Source organism: Malaclemys terrapin, chromosome 11 (assembly GCF_027887155.1).
Source record: "Malaclemys terrapin pileata isolate rMalTer1 chromosome 11, rMalTer1.hap1, whole genome shotgun sequence".
Taxonomy (NCBI): domain Eukaryota; kingdom Metazoa; phylum Chordata; order Testudines; family Emydidae; genus Malaclemys; species Malaclemys terrapin.
In genome coordinates, this window is record NC_071515.1 from 12821042 (window position 1) to 12842456 (window position 21415).

The window sequence follows — 21415 nt, forward strand, 5'->3', positions numbered from 1 at the left end:
TCAGACTTGGGGAATGTGTCTAGTGGAGTTCCTCAGGGGGCTGTTCTGGGTCTAGTACTATTCAATATTTTCATTTATGACTTGGATAATGGAATAGAAAGTATTCTTATACAATCTGTGGATGACTTGGATAATGGAATAGAAAGTATTCTTATACAATCTGTGGATGACCACAGGTTTGGAGGGATTGCTAGTGCTTTGAAGGAGAGGATTAAAATTCAACCTTGACAAATCGGAGAATTTGTCTGAAATCAACAGGATGAAATTCAATAAAAACAGGTGCAAAGTACTACAGTTAGGAAGGAAAAATCAAATGCACAACTACAAAATGGGGAATAACTGGCTAGGCAGTAGTGCTGCTGGAAAGGATGTGGGGGTTACAGTAGGTAAATAATTGAATATGAGCCAGCAATGTGATACAGTTGCAAAAAAGGCTACCATCATTCTGGGTGAATTAACAGGAATCTCGTATGTTAGAAATATGAGGTAACTTTCCCATTAGACTGGGTACTGGTGAGGCCTCAGCTGCAGCAAAGTGTCCATTTCGGGGTGGCAGATGTGGAGAAATTGGAGAGAATCCAGTGGACATCTACAAAAATGATAAAAGGTTTAGAAACCCAGACCTATAAGGAAAGGTTTAAAAAAAATGGGCAAGTTTAGTGTTGAAAAAGAAGACTGAGAAAAGGACCTGGTAACAGTCTTCACATATGTTAAGGGCTGTTATAAAGAGGATGGTGATCTATTTTTCTTCAGGTCCACTGAAGGTACAAGAAACAATCAGATAAATCTGCAGCAGGGGAGATTTAAGTCGGATATTAAGAAAAACGTTCCAACTATAAGGGTAGTTAAGTTCTGGAATAGGCTTCTAAGGGAGCTTGTGGAATCCCTGTCATTGGTGGTTTTTAAGAACAGGTTGGACAAACACTTGTGGGGTTGGTCAAGGGTTATTTGACCCTTCCTCAGTGCAGGGGGCTGGACTAGATGACCTCTTGAGGCCTTCCAACCATCCATTTCTCTGATTCTGTCTCTTAGACCTACCACCCTTATTTATGGATCCAAACCACACAGACATTGAGAACACAGGGGTGAGGAAGATTTCATAGTCACTAAACCATACAAACACTGGGAGAGATTTTCAAAAGTGCTCAGTGTTGGCCTATCTCTCTTCCCATTGAAGTCAATGGGAGCTTTAACCATTGGCTATGGAGGGAGGACAGCTAGACCAATGCTAAATGCTTTTGATAAATCTCACCCTAGGAAAACTAAACTCCTTAGCCTCTTCCCCCTAGTTAAATGACTTCCACCAGCTTCTCAGTTTTCCCCACTGTGCCTTCAAGATCAGTCACTTTCATTCAAATGAGTGACCATTTAATATACATTTTCTTTTGCTCATTGTCTCAGAGTGAATTTCCACAGAGGACTTTTCCTATTGTTTGTGAGATAATAGCAAAAGAGATCAATGCAATAAAAATCAGGAGCAGCTTCAATGTTTAAATATCACAGACTAGATCCTCAGATGATGTAAATCAATTGACTTCAATGAAATGATGCTGGTTTACACCATCTGAGGATCTAGCCCTAATGCTGCTGACAGGTTACACAGTAATGCTCCTTGTTTCTTTTCAGAAGAACAGGATTTATTCCAGTCTTATTTTTCAGGTTTCTGTTTTTAGAATTGGAAAACGCCATCTTACAGGTGTCAGCCGATAACATTTACAAACCTTACTTGATCTGTTTAATGAATGTGAGTGGAAGTCAAGACAATGAGTTGACAGGTAATATTTATTTCATTAACTCTGTGGGAGTTATCTGGTAATGTCTTAAGCCTATCTTTTTAAAATGCTATGTGTAATGACATGAAGAAATGGTGCTGCGTGTTTTCAGTGTCCTTGAAAGTCCATTGGAGCTCTTGAGAGCTCAGAACCTCTGAAAATGAGGCCCCTTTCGATTTGTCTCGTGTATTTTTATTTTTTGGTGTTTAGATGCGTCATGTTATCAGTGTAATTTGTCCACTCCAGTAATCATAAAAACATGGAACACTCTTCCCTTTGTGGTTGCATGGCTAGTAAAATGTATGCTGCTGACTCTTAAATAGTGAGTCCGTAGTAAAATGAATCTGGTGTTTCCTCCTCTGCTGTGTACTGCTGCAGCTTCTACGTTCCTTTAAAGTGACAGCCATTATTCTGAGAGAGAAGCTTCCGTTGGTATAATGGTGTTTCGTATGGACAGGCTCGGTACATACTTACAGCAGCACCGGAGTTGCTTATTTGCCTCACATACGAGGTGTTAGCGACTCACTAGGTCTCGTATGCTTTCATGAGTGTTGTTTCCCTGATGGGGTGGGTTTCAGGAGCAGGGGGTTGTTATCTTGAAGGTCATCTCTGAAGACTCTTGGTATACTCATTAAGGATGTTAGTAAAAGGGCTGATGCCGGTTACTTCTCCCAGAGCATGAAGGAAGCAAGGACCAGACTGTGACTGTTGGTTCCTGTCCTGCTCCTGGGCAATGCTGCTATGTGAGGGCTTCTCGGGAGGTAGCTTTATGGCTGTCTCCTGACATGCCTGTCCTGGGGGAACGCTCTGGCTGCAACAGGGGCTCTTAGAACCCCTTTATACTACTGTGGCCTGAGTGGGGGTGAGGTGCTCACAGGCTGGATCATAGGGGTACAGTCCAGGCCTGAGAGCATGACTGCAGAGGTGCTAAGCACCATTTGAACTCAATGGGAACTGCGTGCACTCAGCACCTGCGGAAAGCAGGCCCTTGCAGAGGAAGTTCAGTTTTCCAATGTGCAGGGTTTCTGTAGGATCTTGTGTGTCATCTAAAGTAACTTATTTTCCCTTGCAGACAACATAACACTTCTTCTGAACCACGCTCAGCTAAAAGAAGCTCCTTTCACTCAAAACGACACCTCTGAGAAACATGCATCTATTCCAGAGATCCTGAGGTTAAAAGTAAGTCTGCTTAAAATGCTGACTCAGAGGAACCCCCACTGATACATCAGTGTGCAATGGAGCGTTCAGCAAACCAGCACGTGGAAAACAGGTTTAAAAACACCTCATGTGAGCTAGAACTGGACTGGATCTTACTGCTGCTGCCTGTGCTTTGGGGTTGCCATTACCCGGGGCAGAGAACACTCTTTCCCACACGGTCAGTGCAAATGCACATACATGTTTGGGAGAAAAGGGAGGTGCTCAGAGTCTGCCTGGACTGACTCTGAACTACAGTGGTTTTCATCACCCATCTGGAAGTGGCAATCAGTGCTGTGTGGCTTGTGACTGGCAGTTATTTCCTTGTTGAACGGATTGAAGGTTTATCCCTATTTTTAAGGCTCAAGCCACTCGTGAGACATTCATAAGTGCTTAGTGGAGTTAGGGGCACCATTCCTAGGAGACTTGTGCTCCTAACTCCCACAGGTGCAGTGGAAAAAATATGTACGGGAAGATTTTTTCAAAGGCACAAATGACAGTTCCGCACCTAAGTCCCACTGAAAGTCAATGGGAGTTTGGCGTCTCGACCTGCCACTGGAAAATCTAACAAGACATGCACCTTTGACAGTCTGCTGGCATATTCCTGTCTATGATTGCTACTCTCATTAGATTATAAGCTCTTCCGGGGAGGGACCCTCTCTAAATATGTTTACACAGTACCTAGCAAGGCAAGTCCTTATGCTGATTGGGGTCCCTCGGCATGACTGGAATAATAATAACAACCACCATAATAAGAAGAACAGGAGTACTTTTGGCACCTTAGAGACTAACAAATTTATTAGAGCATAAGCTTTCGTGGACTACAGCCCACTTCTTCGGATGCATATAGAATGGAACATATATTGAGGAGATATATATACACACATACAGAGAGCATAAACAGGTGGGAGTTGTCTTACCAACTCTGAGAGGCCAATTCAGTAAGAGAAAAAAAACTTTTGAAGTGATAATCAAGATAGCCCAGTACAGACAGTTTGATAAGAAGTGTGAGCATACTTACAAGGGGAGATAGAATCAATGTTTGTAATGGCTCAGCCATTCCCAGTCCTTATTCAAACCGGAGTTGATTGTGTCTAGTTTGCATATCAATTCCAGCTCAGCAGTCTCTCGTTGGAGTCTGTTTTTGAAGTTTTTCTGTTGTAATATAGCCACCCGCAGGTCTGTCACTGAATGACCAGACAGGTTAAAGTGTTCTCCCACTGGTTTTTGAGTATTTTGATTCCTGATGTCAGATTTGTGTCCATTAATTCTTTTGCGTAGAGACTGTCCGGTTTGGCCAATGTACATGGCAGAGGGGCATTGCTGGCACATGATGGCATATATCACATTGGTAGATGTGCAGGTGAACGAGCCCCTGATGGTATGGCTGATGTGATTAGGTCCTATGATGATGTCACTTGAATAGATATGTGGACAGAGTTGGCATCGGGGTTTGTTACAAGGATAGGTTCCTGGGTTAGTGGTTTTGTTCAGTGATGTGTGGTTGCTGGTGAGTATTTGCTTGAGGTTGGGGGGTTGTCTGTAAGCGAGGACAGGTCTGTCTCCCAAGATCTGTGAGAGTAAAGGATCATCTTTCAGGATAGGTTGTAGATCTCTGATGATGCGCTGGAGAGGTATAGGGTGAAATGGACCGCTTGTGTGGATTGATTTCCTGGACACTACTGTGCTAATAAGCGATGGTCACATAAATACCACCCTATACCGGAAACCTACTGACCGCTACACTTACCTACATGCCTCCAGCTTCCATCCAAGACACACCACACGATCCATTGTCTACAGCCACGCTCTAAGATATAACCGCATTTGCTCCAATCCCTCGGATAGAGACAAGCACCTACAAGATCTCTATCAAGCATTCTTAAAACTACAATACCCACCTGCTGAAGTGAAAAAACAGATTGATAGAGCCAGACGAGTACCCAGAAGTCACCTCCTACAAGACAGGCCCAACAAAGAAAATAACAGAACACCACTAGCTGTCACCTTCAGCCCCCAACTAAAACCTCTCCAGTGACAGACCTGCGGGTGGCTATATTACAACAGAAAAACTTCAAAAACAGACTCCAACGAGAGACTGCTGAGCTAGAATTGATATGCAAACTAGACACAATCAACTCCGGTTTGAATAAGGACTGGGAATGGCTGAGCCATTACAAACATTGATTCTATCTCCCCTTGTAAGTATGCTCACACTTCTTATCAAACTGTCTGTACTGGGCTATCTTGATTATCACTTCAAAAGTTTTTTTTCTCTTAATTAATTGGCCTCTCAAAGTTGGTAAGACAACTCCCACCTGTTTATGCTCTCTGTATGTGTGTATATATATCTCCTCAATATATGTTCCATTCTATATGCATCCGAAGAAGTGGGCTGTAGTCCACGAAAGCTTATGCTCTAATAAATTTGTTAGTCTCTAAGGTGCCACAAGTACTCCTGTTCTTCTTTTTGCGAATACAGACTAACACGGCTGCTACTCTGAAACCACCATAATCATCATCATAATTAATAATTGATAAATAAGAGTTTTCATTGCTGGAGATCCTGTCCCAGGAATTAGCTAGTGCCAGGGTTGGCTTTGTAATGCCAGTGCATCATCTTTTATTGGGCTAATATGTCTTTAATGAAAATAAAAATAGTCCCCAAACCACAGCAGAAACAGGGGGCCAGAGCCTGAGCTCCAGCCTGAGTGGGGATGTCTATGCTGCTATTTTTAGCCTTGTACTGCTAGCCACGTGAGCCCGAGTCCGTTGACCCAGGCTCCGAAACCTGGTGCCACAGGGTGGGTTTTTTTTTTTTTTTGCAGAGTAGATTGACCCAGAACTTGCAGACCAAGAGAAGAGAGGGCTAGAGTAGCTGTCTACCACCATGCCTAAAACAAGGGAATCCTCCGTAGCTGCAACCAGGGCCCCTTTATGCCACCCTAGCTCTTTAAAACAGCACCAAGGAACCAGAGCAGGTGTGGGGCTTTCACCATAGGTACCTGCAGTTCGTGTCCTATATTTAAGTTTAAGCACCTAAATAATATTGAAGGATCACAGAGAGCACACTCGCAATTGTTTACAAGGCTTAACTTTTATTAAAAATAGATCAGAGAAGTCAAATATCACTGTGCAAAATCACAAAAGTGGTGTAATGGACGTCATGATGTAATGTTGATGTTAATTGCTTGAATTACAACAGCATCTATACGCCCCAGTGAGCTAGGCACTGTACAAACACATAGTAAAAGATAATCCCTCCCCTAAGGACTTTACAATCAAAATAGACAAGGCAGATAAAGGGTGGGCGGGGAAGCAGAGACATGAAGAGAAGTGACTTGCTCAAGGTCATATAAGACAGCAGCAGAGCGAGGAGCTGAGAATTCCAGGTCAGGTCCCTGGACCTTTCTGCCTCTCCAGGGCTGGGAACAGTCACGGTGAATTTTAGTTCATTTGAACGAAAGGGCTTGAAAGCTGAATCCTGAATAAAAGCAATGCAATAAAAGCAAAGCAATGTCGGTATCCTTTAGCCTAAAGCCCACTTTTGATAATCCTTTTCTTTAACTTGTGTGTCTCTCTCTTTTTTTAATTTAAAGACATCTCACTTCCGAAGCATGATAAAACTTCTTTGTGACTACAAGAGCTTTAAATCACTGCAGCGTATCTGTCGGCTCCCTATTGTTAGCTTTGAAGCACTGTGTGAACAAAGTCAATTTCACGAGCAGCTCCTTCGCAGCGCTGAGTTAAGCAATCACCTTGTGACAGATGTAGTTAATCACAACAGGGTCTTTCGAGAACTTCGAGATGTACTGATTGGGGATCCCACCAAAATCCAGTCACAAATGAATTGGTAAGGACTTGTCTAAGCTCTTCTACATCAGTGTTTCTTCCTGAAATTAGTCGTGTGGACCCTTTACTTTCTTTTAATATTGTCCATTTTTTAAAATTTAAGGATTCAAGAAAATGTGCCGCAAATGGATTATTTTCAAGATATCCCTCAGTATATGGCTATAATGAGTTCCATGATGAATACCACTGAGAATGTTACAGTTTCTAAAAAGCAAGGTAGTTTTACCTGTTTACTTTAAAACCTTGGTTTATAAGAATGGTCACTAATTTACTCATTGCTGTTGGCCTTTCCGAGGCAAATTTCACTGATTGTCTTATGTAAGCTATATGATGACTGAAGTAAGCATGTGCTATGTCCATTGGCTTCTTTTCTAGGTCAGGTCATAGGCCTGTTGAAGTCAGTTACAAAACTCCTGAACTTGAATTAGTATGCAAACTAGATACTATCAATTTAGGCTTAAATAGAGACTGGGAATGGCTGAGCCATTACACACACTGAATCTATTTCCCCATGTTAAGTATCCTCACACCTTCTTGTCAAACTGTCTTAAATGGGCCAGCTTGATTAGCACTACAAAAGTTTTTTTTCTCCTGCTGACAATAGCTCATCTTAATTAATTAGCCTCTTAGAGTTGGTAGGGCAACTTCCACCTTTTCATGTTCTCTGTATGTGTATATATATCTCCTCACTATATGTTCCATTCTATGCACCCGGTGAAGTGGGCTGTAGCCCACGAAAGCTTATGCTCAAATACATTTGTTAGTCTCTAAGGTGTCACAAGTACTCCTGTTCTTTCTGCGGATACAGACTAACACGGATGCTACTCTGAAAACTCCTGTTGAGTCAGAGTTGCTGGCTCAAGCCATCAGAAGTCCGAAACTTATGTACAGGCAAACTGTGCTCGATGCAGGACCCAAAAGGCATGGCTCCAACAATCTCCAGGTCTGCCAGAGGCTTATAGATTGACAAATGGGCCGTCCAAATTCAGACATGTTTGAGCATGACACATGATAGTGCTCCTCTCAGCCAACGTGCACAACATCTTCAGTCTGGGCAAAAATGTTTCTCTTCCGCTGTCTTAACATAGATGCTCCATGCATAGATATATAATAGTTCTGTAAATATGGAGAAAACTATTATATCATTTTTTGTTTTTTTATTTTAAAGAAATGTTAATGGCTGTGTTTAAAAATGTCGACCAGCTCAAAGAGGAGCTCAGAAATGAAGCAGGAATGTCCACAGCAAGTATCAAAGCCCTGATGGAAATGCCTCTCCCAGAAAACACAACTCAGGTAAGTTTACCGTAATTCTAGCTGAAGAGCCTTTTAAATTCGGCACTCAGATAATTAAATCCAGGGGCTATTAGTGAAAGCAGCTCAGCAGATCTCTGCTCCCGTGAGGACGCAGAGGGAGATACATGATGTTTAAGGGACACAAACTCTATAGTGCTTTATAGATCAAAATAGAAACCCTGAATTGCAACTGAAAGAACTTTGTAAGCCAGAACAGCCTCTGAGACCAAGAGCGGCATGTTCTTTGACTGACACCACGAGCGGGTGAGTAGACACATATTGGGTGCTGGCTGAAATATTTAGCTAGTGCATCGTGCATTGCAGTAATCCAGTCCATTGGTCACAAATGCGTGGGTATTTTTGGTGAGGTCCACACTGTGGAGACACCGTCGCAATGCAGATGGAAAAGGGCATTTCTGGCCACTGGTGCCATCAATAATTACAAGAGCTACCCCTGGGATCCAAAATATCCCTGCAGACAATGAATCTCAGCCAAGGATGGACACGCTGTCCTCAATGGTTCCAAAGACTTTTTCCCTCAGCCCTGCCTCAGAGCCTCACCATCATCTTGTCTGGATTCAGTCTCAAACAGCTCATTTTTACCCACCCCCCAGCTCTGTCAATCACCGGGAAAGTTAAACTGCTGGATCATTTCAGCCCGTGCAAAGTGTGCTAAAGCACTACCGTTCTGCTTTGGTTCTCCATGCAGGAATAATGGGGAGGAGAAAGTATGTTTCTTAGTCTACGGCATTGGAAGATGATGTTGGGGAAGCGTTTAGAAGCGGTAGTTTAACCCACGCATGTTGGAGTAACCTAATAATGTACAAATCTGCTTTTTTTGCAAATACAGCTCGTTTCTCAGATTCTCCAGCTGGAGTCGTGTGACGTCCATTCCATCGACCCAAAGCTAGACGCAGTAGTAAAGGAGTTCTGCCACCTGTCACTCCCAGAAAGGACCCGCCAATCTTACATCCTGGGGGTCATATTCTTACGTCACTTAGACATTTACAACTTTCTGTACAAGGTTTGTGTTGGATTTTTAGAGCACTTGTCTGGCTTTTGTTAGTTCCTGTGGCTAAGATCCTCATCTGGTATACCTGTACTGGTATGGAGCTAGGCCGCTTCCCACCAGCTGAGGATCTGGCCTTGTGCATGAAATAACGAATAATGTTCTATGGCATACCCATGCCGACATATACATTAAAACAATTGTCCATTATAGAGCCAGCTGGTATAAACTGGCACGCCTCAGTTATAACCATTGGGGCTACACTGATTTACAGCAACTTAGGATATGGCTTACAAGCTACTCTGGCCTGGTACACCATCCAACCATCCTAGCCTAGGTCAGGATGTGAACCCAGGTTCCAGTGGATACAAGACACTGGGCTAAGGCTCACTGTACCAGCTATCCCACCAAATCCCAAACTGTAAAAGGTGCTGTGATATTTATTTGCCCAATCCATAATAGTGTTGCAATTGCTGTTATGACCAATCAAATATTCCATATGTGTCATTATGGTTGGTGAAAACCACATGCTAAAATAGGTATGATTCATCAACAAGTATGTTTTCGATACACCTTTAACAATGCTGAAATAATTGTCCTGCTGCACGATGCAATCAAATGAGAATGCCAATGAACTTGGCTCTGTAGTGATGAACATAAGAACAGCCATACTGGGTCAGACCAATGGTCCATCTAGTCCAGTACCCTGTCTCCGACTGTGGCCAGCACCTGAGCTTCAGAGGGAGCATACAGAACAGGGCAATTTTGGAGAGACCCCCCTCTTTTTCCCCTCCCAGCTTCTGGCAGTCAGGGTTGCCCTGAGGATGGGGTTGCATCCCTGTCCATCTTGGCTAATAGCCACTGGTGGATCTATGCTCCATGAACACATCTAGTTCCTTTTTGAACCTGTTATACTTTTGGCCATCACAACACCCCATGGCAATGAGTTCCACAGGTTAATTGTGCACTGTATGAGAAAGAACTTCCTCTTGTTTGTATTAAATCTGCTGCCTAGTCATTTCATTGGGTGGCCCCTGATTTTTGCATCAATGGTGCTGAAGGGCTTCTACTGTATTCCAGCCATCCTCAAAACAAACTTTCCCACATTTTAACTGTTTAGAGCCAGGTTATTTAGAGCTATACCTAAAGTTTCAAGGTAGAATTTTCAACAAGTAGGTAAGTGACTTGGGCGTACAAGTCTCATTGATTTCCTATGGGATTTGTGCTCCTAAGTCACTTAACCACTTTTGTAAATCCCACCGCTGACTCCAAAGAATTAGTACCAGATATGTGTGTGTATATGCTGACAGTTATTTTCTTCCTTCCTCTCTCTTCTAGATGTTTTTCCCCAAAGAACTGCAGAAATCAATGGACAAGATGTTAGGCCTCCTCAAAGAGATAGAACATTTCAGAAACCAGGTGGCGTCTGGCATGCGTCCACTGTTAGAAGCAATTAATTCATTCAAAAAGCTACGGCAGTCTAGAAATGTGCCCCTCTCCAAGGTGTGTATTAGTGTGGGAATGGTCCTGAGCTAAAATGCCTTTGGAGTAGTTACACAGTGTGGTCCATAGAATCTCTAAGTGCATCAAGGGAAGTAGGCAATGGTCAGCAAGTCTCTGTCAGGATACTGAGAATGTTCTTGTTTGGAATGACATAGGTTGCATAGTCACATGGTCAGTCTGGGTGAGGAGAGGAGTATGAAAACACAGAAGACTTACAGCTATGTTGAAGTGGGGTAACTAGGAAGGAGATTAAAGGAGACCTACAGCCACATTGAAAAGACCCAGCAAGAGGATAGTAAAAACAGCATGAGCGCAGGGGTGCTGGAACAATTCGTATGGGGTGTGGGTGCTGAGAGCCCTTGAGCCAAACTGTAAACCCTGTATATGACAGAAACCACTTCAAGCCAGGGGATGCGGCAGCACTCCCAGTTCCAGCACCTAAGCATGAGAGTGACACAGCAAGGGCCTGATCTGGGCTCCTTCCCCGAGACCCCGCTGCTTCCTCCATTCCACACCCCAGATCCTGGGGTGCTGCTCGCCGCGTCCCTCCTCCTCAGAGTGGGCAATGTGGCTGGGGTGGGCAGGCAGGAGCTCCTCTGGTCGTAGGGGGCCCTCAGGTCTTCTCCTTTTAATGGGGGTGGGTTGAGGCTCCGGCATGCGGGGGGGCATGGCCTTGGGCAGAAGAGGCAGGGCCGGCGGGCTAGCCTCCCCAAAGTGGGGGTTCACCGGCTGCCCATGGGCCTGATCCAACTTCAGTGAGCTTTGGCTCAGGCAATCATCACACTTACCATGGTGATTACACTTATCAGCCAACTGGCTGGTCATGGTACCTTACGCTATCCCTAGGGCTGGGTACCATCCTTCTGCAGCTCATCTCTTGTTCTGTCATTATGCATTGTTTGCATGATGGGAGTAAATCTTGCTCTACATACTCCAGGGAATAAATCACCTTGAAATCAATGAGAGTTGAGGATGCTCTGCACCTTACAGGAGACATCCAGCATGTCTCATGATTGGATTCTCAACACCTTTATCTAAATTTGCCAACTGCTATCACACATCAGCACAAATTATCCTTCGATATTGATGCTTTTCATTCATATTTATAAATAAGCATGCAAAGGACCAAGCCAGATAGTTTCAGGTTTTCCAAGTAAAGTCCCTTGTTTTGTACACAGATAAACTCTTATCCAAAAGCCAGCATAAATGTGGTTTACTTCTCCCACTGAAATAAGGTGCTTTAAACATGCAGGTGTTTTTGCTTGCTTTTGTTTTTTGTCCCATAGGCATTGTTTAAAACAACCAACATAACGGTAACTCACGGATCGTTTAAGTCCATTTCGAAAGCTCTCTGCAATGAGGAAATCACACCCTTGTTTTTTGAATCTTTGCTGCCTGATTTTGGAGATCCAAAAAGACCTAGTTCTTCTACCCAGGATGAAAATGTACAGAAAATAATGAGGAAATATGGCATTCCTCAGGATCCCAGTGAGTTTGCTGCAAAAGACGCGCCACAAGAGAAAACACTAAACTATTCGCTTTCTCAGAGAATATAGTTAGACTTAAATAGAAGGGTCAGTTAAAAAAATTGCGTGGGCTAGATTCTGTTCTCTTTTGCACTAATTATAAACTGGTGTAACTCCGTTAACTTCAATGGAGCTTCCCTGATTCATAATGAGAATCTTCCCCCTCCTCCCCAAGCTGGGTGAAATTTTTCAGACATTTGAACAAATGCTTTCATTTTAAATGAAAATTTTGTGAAAAACTATGTTGACATTTTAAAAATTGTTCATTACTTTTTTCCTTACATCTTTCTGATGCCATTATCTTAATGGGCTGACAATTTTTTGGTTATTGAAAACTCTGGGTTTTGGTAAACCAAATGTTCTTTTCATGGGTTCATTTCTATCCTTGAGAAACAATCGAAAAAAACCCTTGACATTTTTTGCAATTTTTAAAAAAAAGTTTTGAACAGCTCTAGCCCCTACAGGTTTAGTGGCACACAAACGCATCAGACCAAATCCTCAGCTGGTTTAAACTGGCAAAGCTGCATTGAAATCAATGGTGCTATACCGACTTCCACCAGCTGGTTATTGTATCAGTTCTTTGTGGAGCACTGATTGATTGATTGATGGAACTTTAATGTTTCCGGATGTAGCAGTTTGTGTGGAAGGTGATGTGTTATTTTGTGCAAGATGCTGTATTATATGACAGCTTGGGTCAGGGTATCCCTGCCGCTTCCACAAGTGGAGACGACTCGGAGCTGGCAGATCCTGTTGGAGAAGTGGGGAATGCAGGTTTCATGGCATTGTCCCTCTCTTCCCCCAAACCTGCAGTAGCCCATCTGTGGGAATTGGGCTCCAGAGGCCAGGTGGGAGTCGATGTGGCTGAGGGGACACAGCTGCCTTCCACAGCTCTATGGGAACTCATGAAGTCCCTTTTCTCGACATAGGTCTTTCTCCCCTAGGCTTCTGTCTCTTCCGTTTTATGTAACAAAAAAGAGCTGTACATTTGCTTTGAACACTGGGGACAGAAACATTTTGGAGCTGACCCAAGCATTTCTGATTAGATCCAGCACTCAAGTTGTTCTGGGCCAAACCCTCAATTGGTGCAAATCTGCATAGCTCTGTTCAGTGGAGCTGTGCTGATTTACACCCGCTGAGGATCTGGCTCACTATGCTTATGGGTGACTTATTTTCGTAAAGCTTAAAAAGGAAAACGCAGGCTTCTGAGAGGAGTAGGGCAGCGGCTTAATGCTTCCTCATCTCCCAATTCCCGCAGTGGTCTGATTTTAGGACTTGACAGGTCAGTGCTTTTATCCTGATGTGTCGTTTTTTCAGCTGCACTGACATTATTAGCTCCTCCTAGTTCACAAAACTCCATTTAACCTTAAAGCAGAAAAGGCTCTGCTAGAACTATGAGAATCTTGTTGTCTTGATTTCAGCAACAGGAGACCTTGGGGTGGATTAGTTCTGTCAAGAGGTATTACATCAGTCAGTGCAGAGAGGGTTATGCAGACATTAATCGGACACAGCAACAAAAATACTTGTGGGAACTTTCATGCATCTACTTTATTTCTGCTATATGTTTTTTTGCCTTGCAGCGCCATTCTGCTTATCATTTTATCTGGATTTGGTTAGTACCTCTACTGGAGCTTTAATATGGTCTTTCCTCAAACCTTTGCTGTTTGGGAAGATTCTGTATACACCAGACACCCCAGAAACTCGAGCAATCATGGAAAAGGTATGATGTTGTGAATACTAAGAGGAGCTCTGGTCAAGCAAATCCCAATGACAGGGCTTCTTGTTGGGTCTCCAGTACAGGGTGGTTTTTTGGAGGAACAGCAGAATTCTGCTTTCTGCCTGCACTGGAAGTATTAGACTTGGTTGATAACCCCCTGGGAGAAAACTGAATCTTGAAGCATTACTATAGAACATACCTGATGTGGTCTCAAACTGGGAGTAATCTAAGGCTTCTAAGACGCTCTGAGACGAAAGAAGAATGTAGATCAGTCATCAGCAAAGAATTGTTTAACGTATTTAAATTCAAAATGGGAGTGAGGTACTGACTGTGGGGTGTTGGTTGGGACCAACTGGAATTATGGAAGCTGGATCATAATTTTGCGAGTATTCAGAGCTGGGGGTTTGCTTTGGACCCATCGCTGATTGGGTCATCCCTAAAAATAATGAGGTTAGATAACCCTGCAAATCCTTCGGAACTTGTTTCCAGTGCCCCGTAGCTTTGTATTTCTGTTTGTGGGAAGGCACTGCAGAGAGAATCCCGATCTCCAAGAAACTAAAATACAAATGAAAGTGAAAGGCAGCAAATTTAAACTGAGGAAAGGGAAGCATGATTTCACACAATGCACAGCCTCTGGGGCTCTTCGAGACAAGCTGTCACTGAGGCCAAGAACTTAGCAAGATTACAAAAGGGACTGGACATTTAGACAGATAACAAGAATATCCAGAATTATAATAGAAAGAATGTAAAAAAACCCAACAACGGTGAAACCCTGTGTCCATTGAAATCAATGACATAACTTCCATTGGGCCAGGATTTAACCTCACGAGTTTTGGAAGTGATGTAGACACTCACTCTTCAAGGCATAAACCAACCTCTAATGAATGCGGGTAGGAAAAATATTTCCCTGTGCTCAGGTTATCTCATAACTATCTACTGCATGGGGTTTCTTGCCCCTTAATCTGAAGCAGTTGATGCTGGCCACAGTCAGAGACAGAATGTGGGACTGGGCGGACCCCAGGTCTCATACAGTCTGGTGATTCCTATGGTCTACAGGTTCATTGAAAAAGAAGATTGTTAAAGAGGCAGCGACAATTTGAAATCTACCACTTTGTGAATGTGGCAGGCAAATAGTTTCATTTGCATGAAACATCCAAGCAGCACTGGAAATGTAAGGAGCATTACAGGGTTTGGAAGGATTTCTCTGCAAAAGGCCTTAGACCCAAATCAATCCTGGCATAAGCAAAGGAATATCTTCCATTAAATGTCAGTGGCAGTTGCTCTCCCTTCATCAGGACTGACTTAGGTCCTTCATCACAGCGAAGCGCTGTATAACCCAACAGGAAAACATAGAGAGTTTTGTGACTGCACCAAATTACTGCTCTGTGCTTACTAGGTAAGGAGCTGAGGTCAATAACCTTTAGTAGCTTCTAAAGATTTAAGGGAGGAAAATGGTTGATTCTTGATTAACATAACTGGACTTTTATTCTTAGTCATAGAGCAAGTCTACACTTAAAACGCTTTAAGCTTCTCCCGCCAACATAGTACTGTCTATGCAGGGGGTAGTTTATACCAAGTCATTCAGGAGTGTGGACTTTTCAGACCTCTGAGTGATGTAGTTATACTGATATAGGTCTGATGTTTAGACCAGACCTTAGTCATAATACTTAAGGCCCCAATCCAGCAAAGCATTTAAGCAGGTGCTGAAGTCCAGCCCTGTTTAGCAAAGCACTGAAACATAGGCTAGACGTTAAGCACCTACATGTGACAGAAGCATGTACTGAAGTTAAAGACATGTTTAAGTTAAGCATGTGCTTAAGCACTCAGCAGAATAGGGATAGACTGCTGAATCGGGGCCTAAAGAAGGAAAAACTTGTTCAATGTCATGTTCAGGCATCATGGAAATATGAATTTAGCTTTTTGTAAACAAGTCAAATGGATTTATTTTATGTGTTTGTTTTTATTTGTTTTTTAAGTCTAATGCAACCCTGAAGCAAATGGCTGATCTAATGCAAAAGTCCCAGGAATGGCTGGACAAGTCACCATTGATCATGAATTCACTGACTACATTAAACCAGACAATTCCAGTTGTCAAGGTATTATCATCTCACAGCTAACAGGGTCCCTTTGTCACTCAAGTAAACAAAAGGCTGGGGGCAGATCCTATCTGATATATATTGTTATAGCTCCATTAATGTCCACCAACAATACAAGCACCAAGAGATTTTAAAGGGGCACCTTTTCAGAGCAAACCCTCCTTCTGAAATGCTTACAATACGTCCTCTAAAACTTCTAACACACTGAGGAGAGATGGTTGGCTATACAAATGGGAGAATTCTCTTAGGCTTGTAAATTCAATTGCCTTCTGCTTGACATAGCAATCAAAGCTGGCTGCAGGGCCGCCCAGAGGGGGGGCAAGTGGGGCAATTTGCCCCGGGCCCCACAGTCCAGGTCTTCGGCGGTGGGGGGCCCTTCAGTGTTGCCGAAGACGTGGAGCAACTGAAGGGCCCCCCGCCACCGAAATGCCGCCGAAGACCCGGACCACCGCAAGTACAAGTGAGTACAAGTGCCGCAGCTCCCCCGCTTTGCCCCAGGACCCCTGCATACTCTGGGCGGTCCTGGCTGGGTGACTCATTACAAGGCCCATCCCAGCCTGAGATACCAAAGAAGTGGTTCTTCTCAGGAAGCAGAAAAGCTGGGATAATACCTAGTTCTCCTCATTAGAAAAGTGCCTGAGAGCCTAGGGGATGAACAGATACCATTCTGCCTTTGTAGCTCAACAAGGAAAAATATTTAAATATCAAGGTAAAACTTCAGACTCTCTCCATGAGGAACAAGTCACTGCTCAAACCTGGAAAGCTGTAACGTGCCTCCTCTTTCTACACACTCTCCATGCTCAAGTTACTTTGAGTCTCAGCAGCAATGACTGGCTTCTTTTTGGTTAAGAAACAGAACCCAGCCTGTTATAGAAATGATACCTTGGGAACACAGAGTCATTATTAACTGGTCCCGGTGGGGGAAAATCACCACAGTGTACATGGCATAGCTAGACTCCTGGAAAATCCAGGGCGGCGCGCGGGAGAGTCAGAGGTGAAACATTCTCCACCGAGCGGACTCATTTGTGGAATGAGCTATTAGAGATTCAGCTAAACTAAAACCTGAAGGCCTGATGCTCATTTACTCTCAGGCCCCTGTGCGCTGTGCTCTGACCGTGTACGGTGCCCTTACGGGGTAGGTCTGCACAGCGTTTTGGAGCCCACGGGCGCGAGCCTCCCAGGAGGGTCGACAGACCCAGTCTAGCACGGCTCATGTGAATGTTCTATAGACAGGGCTGGACCTTGGGCTCTAAGCCTAAGGGGGGGGGGGGTTGGAGATCCCAAGCCACAACATCAAAGCATTGGCTGTACAGCTATTTTTAGAGCGCTAGGGCAAACCTCACCAACCCCAGCCTGCTGGCCTGGGCTGGGACGCTTGCTCCTGCAGGCTCCAAACTCGTAGATAGACCAAAAGTGGGTAGAAATGACATGTGCACATACTTTAACATCTCCGTGTCACTAAGGATTCAGGCCTAAGAACTGTCCAGAACCAATCCGATGCCTGGTGACATCAATGTGAGTGTTTTCCATTGGATCAGGCCCTTAGAGGGCTGTAAGACACCGTCATTGGCTAAAGTTTTCTCACCGTAACGGAAATCAAGTGAAGCGAGGAGGCTCAAGAAAGGCATAAGAAACATGGAGGGGCTTCAAAGGGGATGACTGTCACTCTCGCTCTCTCTCATTTGATAGGATACCCTGCAGAATCCATTCGTGCAAGTTTTTATCAAACTCATGGTGAAGCTGGATGCTACCGAACTGCTGAGCCAAATAAATGAACTGGGTAAGTGGCTATTCATACACCTCCTATTTATATAACAGTGCTTGGAACATCACAACTGCTGCACTGCCTTAGCCCATTGGTGTAACTATTCCTGCTAGCCAGTAACTGATGTTTTAGTGCCAATCAAACTCATCCATAGTGTATATTTGCAATGCTTCATGCTTTGTGGGGCTGGAAAGATTCCTCCTCCACCCTCTTGAAATATCAGCATATGTCCTGAGCAATGTGGTTGAGTGCCCACATTATCAATGGATAAGACAGATGGGGGAGAAAGGGAGCATTATGATCCTTGTTTTACAGATGGGAAACTGAGGCATGGAGAAATTAAATGATTTAGCCAAGGGTACACAGGAATTCTGTGGCAGATTTTACCTTGAAGTGCAGTCTCCTGAGTCCCAATCTTGTACCTTAGTCCAATGCCACTCATCCTCTCCATAAATATGTCTTATGTGGCATCCAGTGTGTAACACAAAACACATTATCAGATGCATAAGCCAGTCTTTTAGCTGTGGGATTCTTGAAATGCAACCTGTTACTATGTATTTTTTTTTAAAGAAGCTAATGTCATACCAATATTTTTTTTAAAAGGTAAACAGGATGACGCAGATAACTATAGGTCAGTTAGCCTGATAGTGATCCCAGGAAAAATCTCAGAAAGGCTGATATGGGATATGATCAGTAAAGAATTAAAGAATGGTAGCATAACTAATGCCAATCAACATGGATTTATGAAAAATGAGCTTGTCAAACAAATGTATCTCATCATAAACTGATCACTAGTTTGGTCGAGAAAGGTCACTATGTCAAGATAATAGATTTCTGTAAGTCATTTGAGTTAGTTCTGCATGACATTCTGATAAAAAATTAACACTCTACAAAATTACTGTTTTCCATATTAAATGGATTAAAACCTGGTTAAATAATAGATCTCAAAAATAATTGTAAATGGGGAATCATAGAACCCTAGAAGTATAGGACTGGAAGGGACCTCAAGAAGTCATCTAGTCCAGTCCCTGGCACTCAAGGCAGGACTGTGTAAAAACAACACCATCCCTGGCAGGTGTTTGTCTAACCTGTTGTTAAAAACCTCCAGGGATGGAGATTCCACAACCTCCCTAGATAATTTATTCCAGGGCTTAACCACCCTGACAGTGAGGAAATTTTTCCTAATATGCAACCTAACCCTCCCTTGCTGCAATTGCTTCTTGTCCTATCCTCAGAAGTGAACAAGAACAATTTTTCTCCCTCCTCCTTGTAACAACCTTTTATATACTTGAAAACTATTATCATGTCCCCCCTCAGTGGTCTCTTCTCCAGACTAAACAAACCCATTTTTTTCAATCTTCCCTCATAGGTCATGTTTGCTAGACCTTTAATCATTTTTGTTGCTCTTCTCTGGACTTTCTCCAATTTGTCCACTTCTTTCCTGAAATGTTTCACCCAGATCTGGACACAATACACCAGCTGAGACGTGGAGTAGAGCGGAATAATTACTTCTCGTGTCTTGCTTACAACACTTCTGCTGATACATCCCAGAATGGCGCTCACTTTTTTTGCAACAGTGTTACACTGTTGATTCATACTTAGCTTGTGATCCACTATGACCCCCAGATCCCTATCCACAGTACTCATTCCTAGGCAGTCATTTCCCATTTTGTATGTGTGCAATTGATTGTTCCTTCCTAAAAGGAGTACTTTGCATTTGTGCGTATGAATTTCATCCTATTTACTTCAGACCGTTTCTCCAGTTTGTCCAGATCATTTTTAATTTTAATTCTATCCTCCAAAGCACTTGCAACCCCTCTGGCCTTGGTATCATCCACAAACTTTATAAGTGTACTCTCTTATGCCATTATCTAAATCAGTGATGAAGATCTTGAACAGAACCAGACTCAGAACTGATCCCTATGGGACCCCACTCGCGATGCCCTTCCAGCAGGACTGTGAACCACTGATAACTCCTCTCTGGGAACCGTTTTCCAACCAGTTATACACCCACCTTAGAGTAGCTCCATCTAGGTTGTATTCCCCTAGTTTGTTTATGAGAAGGTCATCAAGTACCTACATGGGGAAGAGACTTCTGATACCAGAAGACTCTTTAATTGATCAGAAAAAGGCATTAAAAGCGCCAATGATTGGAAGCTGAAGCTAGACAAATTCAGATTAGAAATAGGGTGCAAATTTTTAACAGTGAGGGTAATTAACCGTTGGAACAACGTGCCTAGGGACATGATGGATTCTCCATCACTTGATGTCTTTAAATCAAGACTGGATGTCTTTCTCAAAGATAAGCTAGGGCTCAAACAGAAGTTATGGGCTTGATGCAGGGTTTACTGGACGAGGTTCTATGACCTGGGCTATGCAGGAGGTCAGACTAGATGATGATAATTGTCACGTTCCAGTCCCAGATATGGACTGGCTCCAGAGCTTGCATATACACATCTGACGTGTTCATCATAAGATCCTTTAATGCTCTGCCAGGTCTGGCTGAGGTTCCTTTAAATCAATGGTCACTAACTCGTCGATCATGATCGACTGGTCAGTCCTGGAGCCTCAGCCATTCGATCGCGATCTCCGGGCCGCTACAAGTCCAGCAGTGCAGGGGCTCAGGCAGGCTGCCTGCCTGCCACGGCCCCACGCTGCTCCCACAAGTGGCTGGCTGCTGGCTTGTCTCTGTGGCCCCTGGGGGAAGGGGTGGGGTGAGGTGGCTCTGTGCGCTGCCCCAGCACCATCCCCGCAGCTCCCATTGGCTGGAAACCGACCAATGGGAGCTGCGGGGGTGGCACTTGCAGGTGTGGGCAGTGCACGGAGACCCACTGCCACTCTTCCTCCAGGGGCCGCACGCAGAGATGTGTCAGCAGCCAGTCGCTTCCAGGAGCGGCATGGGACCACAGCAGGCAGGCAGGCAGCCTGCCTGAGCCCTGCTGTGCTGCCAACTGGGAGCGGCCTGTGGTAAGCACCTCCCGGCTGGAGCCTGCACCTTGCACCCCCTTCTGGACCCTCACCCCCAACCCAGAGCTCCCTCCCAGACCCTGCACCCCTCCCACACCCCCACACCCCAACCTCCTGCCCCAGCCCAGAGCCCCCTCCTGCACCCAAACTTCCTCCCAGAGCCTGCATCCCTCACCCTCTCCTGCACCCCGACATTCTGCACCAGCCTGGAACCCCCTCCTGCAAACAAACTCCCCCCGAGAGCCCACGCTCCTCACCTTCTCCTGCACCCCAAGCCTGGAGCTCCCTCCTGCAAACAAACTCCGTCCCAGACCCCACGCTCCTCATCTTCTCCTGCACCCCAAGCCTGGAGCCCCCTCTGCACCAAACTCCCCCCCCACAGAGCCCACACCCCTCACCCCCTCCTGCTACCCAATCCCCTGCCCCAACCTCAGCCAGTGCACACCCCACAGTTGAGAATGTGACACTGATTTGTGACCATCCCTAAAGGATTTTGGATCTATAAACCGCAAATGACACTAATAAAAAGTAAAACTCATGAAATGTCCAGTGGCTTCTATGAGATTAGGTGCAGTGTGACCACATGATGCCTGCACCCAAACTCCCTCCCTGAGCTTGCACCCCAACCCCCTGCCCCGGGCTCAGCCTGCAGCCCCCTCCCACACTCTGAACCCCTCGGCCCCAGCCCAGAGCCTGCACCCCAACCCCCTCCCCCAGCCCGGTG

The 21415-nt window shown here is 44.5% G+C and overlaps 1 protein-coding gene across 1 annotated transcript in view; it reads left to right on the top strand.

Moving 5' to 3' along the window:
• Nucleotides 1–21415, top strand: part of ABCA12 (ATP binding cassette subfamily A member 12) — a 132721-nt gene that overhangs the window by 40853 nt on the left and 70453 nt on the right. Inside the window, exons 11-21 of the mRNA XM_054044866.1 lie at nucleotides 1660–1775; nucleotides 2845–2951; nucleotides 6566–6819; nucleotides 6922–7034; nucleotides 7987–8111; nucleotides 8962–9135; nucleotides 10459–10623; nucleotides 11910–12111; nucleotides 13727–13866; nucleotides 15840–15959; nucleotides 17649–17739. Coding sequence (XP_053900841.1) covers nucleotides 1660–1775; nucleotides 2845–2951; nucleotides 6566–6819; nucleotides 6922–7034; nucleotides 7987–8111; nucleotides 8962–9135; nucleotides 10459–10623; nucleotides 11910–12111; nucleotides 13727–13866; nucleotides 15840–15959; nucleotides 17649–17739 — 1607 coding nt within the window. The remainder of the gene's footprint in view (nucleotides 1–1659; nucleotides 1776–2844; nucleotides 2952–6565; nucleotides 6820–6921; nucleotides 7035–7986; nucleotides 8112–8961; nucleotides 9136–10458; nucleotides 10624–11909; nucleotides 12112–13726; nucleotides 13867–15839; nucleotides 15960–17648; nucleotides 17740–21415) is intronic.